Source organism: Macaca mulatta, chromosome 17 (assembly GCF_049350105.2).
Source record: "Macaca mulatta isolate MMU2019108-1 chromosome 17, T2T-MMU8v2.0, whole genome shotgun sequence".
Lineage (NCBI taxonomy): Eukaryota > Metazoa > Chordata > Mammalia > Primates > Cercopithecidae > Macaca > Macaca mulatta.
This window is the reverse complement of record NC_133422.1, coordinates 5,505,758-5,517,577: the sequence shown is the minus strand read 5'-3', so window position 1 is coordinate 5,517,577 and position 11,820 is coordinate 5,505,758. Positions and strand designations below refer to the sequence as shown.

The 11,820-nt window shown below is 42.1% G+C and overlaps 1 protein-coding gene across 1 annotated transcript in view; it reads left to right on the top strand.

Moving 5' to 3' along the window:
- The first annotated feature begins 1,414 nt into the window (after positions 1-1,414).
- MTMR6 (myotubularin related protein 6) overlaps positions 1,415-11,820 on the top strand; it is a 38,618-nt gene continuing 28,212 nt past the window's right edge. The window contains 1 exon segment of the mRNA NM_001267015.1: positions 1,415-1,555. Coding sequence (NP_001253944.1) covers positions 1,532-1,555 — 24 coding nt within the window. The 5' untranslated portion in view covers positions 1,415-1,531.

Below are 11,820 nucleotides of genomic sequence, written 5' to 3'. Positions count from 1 at the left end.
GTAACTCTTCTTACATATTTACCTTAAAGGAGTCAGCAACTCCACCACAAAGGCTGTTGTGTTTAATAACCATCTCCATTGTGTTGGCAATCTGTCTGAAACATAGTAGGCACTCAAAACAAAACAAGCCAAGACAACTTGAACAAAATGAAACAAATAAGTGAAACAAAAATTTTAATTATAAAAGAAAATGTAGATGTTAGGCTTTTCTAACACCAATCGCAGTAAGAAAGCTGAAGATTACAAACCCTAATTCGCTTAGTACAGAATACTTACGAAACGTAGAGCAGGGTTTCTCGAACTCGAACTCCTGACTTCAATGGATCCGCCCGCCTCAGCCTCCCAAAGTGCTGGGATTACAGGCCTGAACCACCGCACCTGGCATAGAGCAGGTTTTTTCAACCTCTGCACTGTTGTTGTCTCTGAGCCGGATAATTAATTCCTTCTTGTTGGGGGGTTGGTCTGGTGCCTAGTAGGGTGTTCAGCAGCTGACTTGCGACTTGGCCTCCACCCACCAGTTGCCCCCCGCCGCCACCCCCCACCCCCATTTGAGACAACCAAAAATATCTCCAGAGCTTGCCCAATGTCCCCTGGGGAGAACACTCACTCCAGGCTGAGAAGTACCACATTAGACGCATTCTAACAAAAATAACCCTCCTCTAGAAATGTAAACTTTTTGTTTACATAAATAAAAATTACAGAACACGGTTACATCGAACCTATTGTTCTATAGCCAGTTTTTTTCTTCCCTCGGTAATGCAGCATTCGCATTTTCATTACGTGATATCCCTCTGCAGGGTGAGTTTTAATGGAGGCTGGTGCTGACATCGTATGGAATTGAGGTAGCAGGCGGGACTCTGACAGCAGACCAGATTGAGGACTAGCTAATCATCATACTTTACATAAGGAATCCGTAGTATTGGAGATTTGTTTCAAATAAGGCTGGTTTCGTTATTTGGTTATTTCCTTAGAATAATAACTCCAAATCTAATTATTTCCTTAGAATACATTCTTATGAGTAGAACTGCAGCTCAAACTAAATTGGGTGGTGTCCATTGGTATGGCGACGGACCCCAGAACATCCTCCAGTCTTGCCCTCACCCCACAAGCGCCCTTTACTGGGGATCCATTCTCGAGCAGTCTTCCTCCCCGACCGCCCCGCGTGGGCTCTGCGGGACGACAAAGACGGCCTCGGGAGGGGTGGTGAGCAGCATCGGCCTCCTCCAGCAGGGGGCGCTGTGGGATCCGCCGCGGTCCGGGACGAACCAGCAAGCCGCTCTCGGTCCGCAGACTCTCTGCCCGTCCGCCAGCCCCTTGTTCCCCGGGAGGCCGCGAGGTTTGGGGAAGTGTTTCTAGGAGACGGCGCTCGCCGGCTGCGCCTGCGCGGTTGACGCTACCGGGGCCGGCTGACGGACCCGCGTCGCTGGCCGGCGGAGGGAGTTCCCGCTAGCTCTCTGTGGCTGTCACCGCCCTGTTTCTCTAGCCCCATGGTACGCCCGTGAGGCCGGCTGCTGGCTGACGTCTCCTCGCGATGGAGCATATCCGGACGACCAAGGTAGTCGAGCGCGGGACGACCAGTCTTCAGGGGCCCTGGTCTGACCCGGCTGAGGCAGGAGGAGACGAAGGCTCGGCTGGCCTGACCGGGGCTGGGGGCCGGCCCGGCGGAGACCCGGCCCGGGGCGGGAGGGTCTGGCCAGGCCTGGTCTTGGAGGGAAGGGTCAGCTTGGGCCCAGCGGGGTGCAGAGGCCCCCTGTACCTACAGGAGCAGGGGTCCCTCCTGCAACATCTCGGGGTGCGTAGGGATAAGTCCGGGAAAACTTCCCCCGCCCTCCTAGCTCTACGTTTTCTCGGGCAAAATTGAGGCTCCTTTAACTTTGGGGTCTTTCGGCCTTTCGTTGCCTCATCTACCGGAAAATCGGTCTTCAAATTAACATTATGATGCTGTGTAAGCTTGTCCTTGCTCACATTTCTTTGCCCCGTGTCGCAGATGCACAATACGAGTTTTGGAGGAGCCGAGATCAGCTCTCCGCACCACCTCCCTTTGCTGTCTCGGTCTCCAGTCTTTTCGGATCCGGTGTTTCCGTGTAGGTGCTTCAAACTTCAGGCATTGTCCTAAGTGTCAGTAGTCAGTTTAACAGGAGTTCTGGAGAAGGGGAGAATGTTATTCCATATTTTAAAAGGCGGGATGCAGCTTTACTCGATTAATCTTATTACACTCCACGCTTAATTTTTGTGTGTGGAAGAACTTTGAGAACGAACAAATATTTTTATTTCATTACGCATTTAAAAACGAAAGGAAATGACATCAGAATATTACCAAATTACGTTTCCAACGACATTTAAGTTTAAATTTGGGAGGGAGAAAAACATAAATCGAGACGGGAAGAGTAACATTCTAAAATCACTGCGAGCCCACTGCAAGGCAGCCTCTCCACGTTTTGGCAAAGCTGAAGCCCTGTTAGTTGCTGGCCATCTTAAAGTTACGGCTCATTTAGGGAACCAGCAGATGTTCGTTATCTTCATTATTCCAAGAAGAATTTGTGTTTTTACAATTTTTTTAAATGTTTCACAAACCTTTTAAAGGTACACATGAATTTTTATTAGAGTTTGTCTTTAACGTTGTGCATACCGTATCTAACAAAATTGAAGATGCTGAAAACTAACCCCTTAAAACGTTTTTTTTTTAAGAGAAGAAAGATAAAATAACTTGAGAATTCAAGTTGTTGGTACTTAAATTTTGAAAATAGAAGGGTGCTTAAGTCTATAACCAAACTAGTAGAAGGTGCACAGATGGAAAAGAGGACTAGAGTAGACATTGGATCAGGTTCTTGTATTGGTTCCAGATACGTATTATATAGTAGCTAAGTGCACGTGACTGACTTCTGCATCAGTTCGAACCTCCTCTGTTTTTCATGTGCTTTCTACGGTGTATAGCACACAATCGAAAACCAGTAAAAGGCTGGGCACGGTGGCTTACGCCTGTAATCCCAACACTTTGGGAGGCCGTGGCGGGCAGATCGCTTGAGCCTAGGAATCCGAGACCAGCCTGGACAACATAGTGAAACCTAGTTTCTACAAAAACAAACAAAAAAATTGGCTGGGCACGGTGGCTCACGCCTGTAATCCCAGCACTTTGGGAGGCCTAGGTGGGCAGATCACTTGAAGTCAGGAGTTCGAGACCAGCCTGTCCAACCTGGCAAAACCCCATCTCTACTAAAAATACAAAAATTAACCGGGCGTGGTGTCAGGCGCCTGGAATCCCAGCTACTCAGGCTGAGGCAGGAGAATTGCTTCAACCCGGGAGGTGGAGGTTGCAGTGAGCCAAGATGGCGCCAATGCACTCCAGCCTGGGCAATAGAGCGAGATTCAGTCTCAAAAGGAAAAAAAAAAAAAAAAAAAAAGCCGTGTCGGGTAGTGTGTACCTGTAGTCCCCAGCTACTCGGGAGGCTGAGATGGGAGGATGGCTTGAGCCCAGGACGTGGAGGTTGCAGTGAGCCAAGATCGCGCCATTGCACTCCAGCCTGGGTGACATAGTGGGGGCGGAAAAAAAAGAAGAAAAAAATCAGTAAAAGTAAACTGAATCTGATCAACTAGAGCAAATCCTATTCTTAGGTGGATAAGAGTGAACAGACTTGGAAAATATTGAGGATCTCTTGGTTATTTTAAATCTTTCTTCCTTCAATGTATTATGAATATATATCTTTGTTTTTATTTGTAGAGTTGTAGCCCCTCTTATTAGCTCTTTGAAAGTTGTCACCGTTGACTTTCATTTTGTCTGATATTCCTCTTTATCAATGGATGAACTTTTCTTCAAGTAATGTTCTGATTTTGACTTATCTTTACACAGTGGTCCCATGCTGGTGGTTTAATAAGGCGTTTTTAGAGACTAAGAAATTTCTGATGATTTTCTATTACAACTACTTTTCATATATGCTCTTTTATTACTTTGGGTTGTTTTTCTAGTATTGGATCACTACTCTGGAGTAATATTAAGTGAGTGTACATAGACGGCAAGTAAATATTTGCTAGGTACCTAGTATGTGCCAGACGCTCTATTGACACTGGGTGTATCACAGCAAGATGGAGGTGGACCTCAGGGTACGTTCTGTTAATTGTTGTGGGGACTGTAACATTTTCTTAAATTATTAATGTATTGGGAAAATAACTTATTCTTAAAAGATTGGTTTGAACATAGCCAACCTTTTGTTTCCATTATGCATAGCCTTCATCTGGATTTTGTTAGTTTTGCTGCAAAAATAAGTGTAAGTATTTAGAAACCAAAAGTGGATTGTTTTAGATTAGCTGTTTTGACCTTTATGTAGTTTAGTCATTAGGATCAAAATTGACTGTAGAGTGTCCTTTATGACTATTTAGTGATTTATGTTGTTCAATCAGCTTTATTTGACAATAATTACCATTTGTTGAGCAACTATATGTCAGTATAGCCAATTATACAATATTATTACTTTATAATATATACAATTGCATAAATATGTTAATTTATACAGTATCATCACTGATCTCTTAAATAACCCTGTCAGTTGGGTAGTATTATCTGCATTTATAGGTGAGGAGGAAATAGGCTTAGGAATTTAAGAAACCTGCTCAATTAGCTCATGAGAGATAGAATTAGTATTTAAAGTAAGGTGTGTTTAACTCCAAAGACTATGTATGCTTTTTCCAGTGCCTCTCTAGTTTTAATCTAATTGTTAAATGTGCATTAGTATTAATTCAGAAATAAATGCTGATAATAATTCTAAGAGCTTTTCCCCCCAAACCTGTTTTTGCCATAAATAATATTTATGTGGTATTGTTTTTAAATAATATTTAGGATTACTGTTGCTTGCTAATCAGAATTTTATCAGATTAAGTATTTTAGCTGAATACTAATGAACATATATATCATTCTGTTTTGGTCACATTTGGTTTACTAACTGTATAGCATCAAAGATGTCAAGTCCCTGAATCTGGATTTCTGAAAGAGCATTTCCAAGCTTCACTTATGAATCATGTAGCTACTGCCTATCGCTTTGAGCTCTGATTTTGCCATAATGACATAGTCCTGCCAAGAAACAATGAGAAATATGCAGAGACAGTTCTTCATGCAGTCTTTCTCCCTTCTCTGCCAGTACTTTGGCTGACATCTTATATTGATGTCAAATGATATTGTCTTATCTGTGAATGGAACTTTACTGAATGGAATGGAAGAACTTTTTTTAAGCTATAAATGAAAGACTGGGCCGGGCGCGGTGGCTCAAGCCTGTAATCCCAGCACTTTGGGAGGCCGAGTCGGGCGGATCACAAGGTCAGGAGATCGAGACCACGGTGAAACCCCGTCTCTACTAAAAATACAAAAAATTAGCCGGGCGCGGTGGCGGGCGCCTGTAGTCCCAGCTACTCAGGAGGCTGAGGCAGGAGAATGGCGTAAACCCAGGAGGTGGAGCTTGCAGTGAGCCGAGATCGCGCCACTGCACTCCAGCCTGGGCGACAGAGCGAGACTCCGTCTCAAAAAAAAAAAAAAAAAAAAAAAAAAAAAAAAAAAAGAAAGACTGACTGCTAGAGTTTGTAATCAAATGGAATGTCTCATAAAAATCTGGTGCTACTAAGGCCCAAATTGAGTTATTACAAAAGTTAATGCCTAACTTGTTCTTTAGCTTGCTCCCTCTTTTTGTCATTAGAATGTGATATCATCCATGTATGTGTACAAATATATCTTCCCTCTGAAAGAAGGAAGGAGATATAAAAATAAGAATAAGGAGAAACTGATAGTATTAAAATTGTCTTTGAAATAAGAGCCAGTAGGTTTTGAGGAGCACCTGAAGGCTTTTTTCCAAGTAAAGTGCTGTTTTGATTTTCACTAGTACTATCCCATTTTACAGGTGAGGAAACTGAAACCCTGAGAGAATAAATAAAATAACTTGTCCTGGCTCGCACAATTAGCTCTGCCAAAGAAGAGGTGGAGGTGGGAACTTGAATTTAGGTCTTTCTGATAGCAAGCCTATTCTCTTAACCACACTCTCTTGCCTCACAGAATAATGATCTAATCAAGAGATTTGATTAGTCAGTTGGGGCAGTGTGAGTAAGAATAGAGAGGAGGGGATGAATAGAAGCTTGGGTGGTCAGACTTTTTCCAGTAGCTAGCTGATTGTGAGGATCTAGTGTGAGGGAAAAAGTCTGGCTTCAAGAGTAGATTTGGGAGGGAGTTGTGTTTAGGTAAATCATTGAAATTTCTATTTTGGATGAGTTTATGCAAGAATATGTTGAGACTCTGTAGAGAATAGTCTAAACACTTAAAAAGGCAAGCAGGCTGGGCATGGTGGTTCATGCCTGTAATCCTAGCATTTTGGGAGGTCAAGGCAGGAGGATCACTTGAGGTCAGGAGTTTGAGACCAGCCTGGCCAACGTGGTGAAACCCTGTCTTACTAAAAATACAAAAAATTAGCGGGGCATGGTGGCGGATGCCTGTGATCCCAGCTACTTGGGTGGCTGAAGCATGAGAATCACTTGAACCCGGGAGATGGAGGTTGCAGTGAACCGAGATCATGCCACTGCACTCCAGTCTGGGCAACAGAGCAATGCTGTGTCTCAAAAAGAAAAAAAAAAAAAAATGGGGTAGGGGGCAGGCAAGCAGAGGAGGAGAAGCCAGATGAATTTGGAAGAGGTGAAGCACAGATGGGAAGGGGACAGTCTTCCCTGTTCTAATTTCCTTCTCTGCTCCATCCTCTGGCTGCTTCCTCCTTGGGCCAGGCACTGTTGTAAGTTCCGACAAAAACTCCTGCCTTTATAACTTATCTATTTGGAGAAGAGATAACAATAAACAAAATTAAGTTCAATGTATAGTGTGTTAGATGGTGGTAAATGCTATGGATAAAAATAAAGCAAGCCAGGGCTCTGGAGAGTATGAGGGTTGAGGAGGAGGTTTAAGGGAGGACCGCTGTAAATCGAGTGGTTAGGGAAGCACTTACAGAGAAGGTGACTCCTGAGTACAGACCTGAAACTGGTGAGGGCGCAAGCCATCCCCACATGGGGGATGCGGGGGAGAGTCTCAACAAAGGGAACAACGGGGGCAAAAACCCTTTGAGGGCATGCCTGGTTGCTAAGAACAAGCAAGACAGCTAGAGCAGGGTGAGTGAAGAAGAGCATAGTGGAAGATTAAAGCTGGGGGACGGGGCAAGTTACTGTAGTCTTGAAGGCCACTGTAAAATCTTTGCTTTTTTTTGAGTGAGATAGGAAGCCATTGATGGAATAAGCAAAGTAAGATAAAACTGAAAAGTGCCCACTGGATTTACGATCTGAGGTTACTCTCTCCCCTCTTGAGGTCTGTGACTGTTTCATTTCCTAATTTATGCAGCCACTGTTCTGGAAATTGGGATACACGAACAAAAAACATAATCTCTGCTCTCCACTTCCTGCACACAACTTGAAGTGCTCCGTTTTTGAAAGCTAATTCTTGGCAGGATGTCAGTGTGGAATGATTCTGAGAGTCCCAGATGAGTGCCTGGCTATAGGGAAGGAGTGCAACAAGCCAGAGGAGCAGTGATGGTGCACTTTCTGCTTCAGTAGCCACCGTGTCTATTGTTGTAGTTGTAGAATAAGTACAACTGTTGGTCACAGAAGTCTGATTGAAGGCCATTGGTCCCTTCCTGTCCCAGAGGCCACTTCTTCCTGAGGGGTAAAGAGGTGTCTGAATTTTCTGAATGTGATTCTGTTTGTGTGACTCCCTGTGTTTTTCATTTCCAACCTTTTCTTCTTTCTTTTCTTTTCTCTTCCTTTCCTTCCTTTTCCTTTTCTCTTCCTTTCCTCTTTTTTTTCTTTCCCCTTTCCTTTCTCCTTTCTTCTTTGTCCTTTCTCCTGTCTTTCTCCTTTCTTTTCCAATAGGATCTTGCTCTGTCACCTAGGCTGGAGTGCAGTGGTATGATCATAACTCTACCTCCTGGGCTCAAACGATCCTCCTGCCTCTACCTCCTGGGCTCAAACGATCCTCCTGCCTCTACCTCCCAAGTAGCTGGGTCTACAGGCACATGCCACCATGCCTGGCTAATTAAAAAACAATTTTTTTTCCTGTAGAGATGAGGGTGTCACAGTGTTGCCCAGGCTGGTTCTCAGACTCCTGGTCTCAAGCAGTCCTCCTGCCTTGGCCTCCCAAAGTGTTGGGATTATAAGCATGAGCCACTACACCTGTGGTGGCCCCAACATTTTCTGAATGTGAATCCGTATGTGTGGGGTTCTCTGTGTTTTCCAGTCCTGACTTCATAATTGGCTGAAATTTGAACTTTCTGCATAGACCATTAGGGTACCTTTTAGTGTAGGCCCATAGTTGGCAACGATTCAACTAAATAGTCCTTAAAGTAATGTGTGTTGGCATTTACCATTCCTCACCGAAGTGACATCTTCCAATTCCTTTCTCTTTGCCCCATTTTTATTCTTCATTTGTTCTTTTTTTTCCCAAAGGCTTTTTTCTTTTTTTCCATTTTCTATTTGGCTGTGGTGATACCTATAATTTAAGGATCCTAACAGTTTCTGTAGTACCTCACAGTGATAGTGACCTGAAAGAGTTATAGTTGCTTCCTAACATCTGACTTAACACATTTCTGAGAACAGACTGGGAAAATCTGTAGCAACATCTGTAAAATACTTTTAGTTCCTTGGTGAAAAGGGGAAATATAAAGAAGCAGTTGGTTTTTAGAAGTTGACTAAGTCTGTGGTTTGAAATTTGTATGCCAATGATTTTAGTAAAGAAAAATACTTGATTTTCTTTGGAGGTTGCAGTGAGCCAAGATGGCGCCACTGCACTCCAGCCTGGGCAATAGAGCGAGACTCAGTCTCACCTTAGAGGTGAGGGGTGGGATTTGCCACAAAGAGCAAAATAATCAGTGTATTTTCTCAGAAATCTCTTATTTTCTTGAGAACTTTAGTGTAAATACTAAATAAATGTTTTGGAATGATTTCAGATTACTTTCACTATCTGTCACTTTCATATAGAGATTACCCTATTGAAGCAGTTGTATGTAATGATTTTCTGTTATATAGATTTGAATGTAAGTTGGCATATGCTAAGATAGTCCTCAGTTTATTTTATTAAAGATATCCTTTCTTTTGGACGTTTTCTTCTCTATACTACTTTATCTTAGTGAATGGCAACCAGTGTGACAAGCTTAAAACCCTTAAGGAACCTCTGTTTTTCCTCCTCTCTTCCTTCCCTTATCAGTTTTGTTATTATCTCAAGAGGGACTTCCTCTCTATCACAGCTTACTCCAGGCCCTAATATGAACCAGTCACCTAGATGGCTTCATTAGCTTCTTACCTGGTTGCCCTTAATCAATCCAGCATTTTCTCCACATTGACACTGGAATGATCTTATAAGCTATATTTCCTAAAGGACTACTGTACTTAAAAACCTCTGTACCTTTTTTAATCTACAGTACAGATTTTGTACCTTAACGTTTTTTTTTAATCAGATAAAATGTTATGCCTCTGCTATTGAGACATAAATGTTGTATTTCCTATGTTGAGAATTTTGTATTTTCTGTATTCCCATTAGTGAATAACATTTTGCTGATCTTTGCTTTCATCACTTACAGTAGTTTTTTCCAACTATGGAGCACCTTTAAATATGGAATTTGCTTTTTAAACTCCATATGCATCCTTCTTTCTTTCTCCATTTCAACTTAACTGAACAGTAGCTTGACATAGAGGACTGTCAGGACTCTACCTACTTGACCAGATTACTAACTACAGTAGTTTTGCAAATATTTACTAGAGCACTTTATTGCTTATATTTATTAGGCAGACAAAGATAGAGTACATGTATTAGTCCATTTTCACACTGCTGTAAAGAACAACCCAAGACTGGGTAATTTATAAAGGAAAGAGGTTTAATTGACTCAAGTTCCACATGCTGGTTTATTCAAGAATTACTGAATGAATACCTACTGTTCACCCACTGTGTAGGGAAAAGATAGATGAGGAAAAGTATAATGGGATAAAGAAGAATCTTATTTAATAAATCAAATGATTTCAACAAAAGGGATCACTGGTAAATTGGGCACACCTTCTGGTTTTCACCTGAGGAAAATAATTTTTCTGTGGCCGTTCATCTTAGTTCAACAAACATTTATTGTGTCAGACACCACTAGCTGTTAGGAGATATTCGTGCGTAAATGAAAGACAGTCTTTGCCCTGGGCTATGTTAGTCTTTAGTGGAAAAGACAGATACATGAACAGAGGCTTTCATTATAATTTAGGAATTGCTTTAATAGTGGTGGAAGGGGCAGATTTAAAAATATTTAGGTGATAAAAATCATAGGAATTGGTGATTGATGGAATGTTGGGGATTGAGAAGAAGTCATAGGATGATTCACGGATTTCCAGTGTGGGTGACTTGATAAGGATGGAGGATTAACATTAACTCACATCCAAAATACAGAATTAGAAACCTATTTGTGAGGGGTGAGGGGGAAATCAGTTTTGCTTTCAGTATGTATAACATGGCTCCGACACATCTAGTGGAGACAGTATAGCATAGTAGGAAGGTGTTTTGGCTTGGGAATCAGATCACATAGGGTTATGACTAAGCTATACCACTAGCTGCTTCTCGCTGTGTGACTTTGAGATGACTAACCAACCTCCCCAAGTCCCAGTTTCTGTGGGGACAGTACTAGTACATACTATATAGGAGTTGTCAAAATTAAAAGAAATAATGTATGGTAAGCACTTGTCACAGCAATAGGCATATAATGAGACCTCACTAGTATGTCAGGAAATACTATCTGTGTAGCAGACAGTATGAACTCAGGAGAGAGGGGAGCTGGACGTACAATTTTGGGAGTCATTAATGTATAGGCTTACATAATGACAGTAGGTAAGTTTCCTATAGAGAATGGACCCCTGAGGAAGAGTAATAGAGGACAGGGGATGGACAGAAGTGGAATAAAATCCAAATGAAAAGTGGTGTGATTGTTTTCCATGTATAGAAGCTTTGTAGATACTTATGCCTCATAGAGAAGTTACAATGTGAGATTTATAATTGGAGCACAACCAGGAATATTTATGATCTTCAAAAAATCCACAAATTTAAAATTTCACGTGGGTTTCTTTTTAAAGCCAACTTCCTATTTAATTAAATAGTAATAAAATCAGCCCCTCCCCACTTTTAAACTACTTGCCAGTAGACTTTTTAATTTTTTCTGAGAAGCTATTTGAAACTCTACTGAATGATGTGGACACAGATTATTTGCTTGAGTAGTGTTGATACTTTATGGTAACCTTTATTTCCATGTATATTCATCAGTTGTCTTCTTGTTAGAGCCTTAAAAACTTTGTTTTAATAGCTTAGGAAATGATATGGTTTGGCTCTGTGTCTCCACCCAGAAAGATAGGTGAGATCTATATTGCAGTAATTGCTCAGTGCTGGTTGGCCACAGTGCCCTTTCCAGCCAAGTCACGCACAATGAAGAGGAGTAAACAGTAGTTGATCCCATTTGTCTTAAAAGGTGTTTTAAGTTTGGATTCGCAGTATGTGGTAAACTGAAGCTAGATTTTTATTTAAGGAAGAAATGGTCCTAAACAATGAAATAAATGTTGACCTCTAAGAGAAATCTTTATTCAGGTTTATAAGTAGAAAACCTTCCTCTCTCCTCTCCTGCCCTCCCCTCCCCTCCTCTCCTTTCCTCTTCTTTTCTGAGACAGAGTTTTGCTCTTGTTGCCCAGGCAGGAGTGCAATGGTGCAATCTTGGCTCACCACAACCTCTGCCTCCCAGGTTCAAGCGATTCTCCTGCCTCAGCCTCCCGAGTAGCTGGGATTATAGGCACCCGCCACTA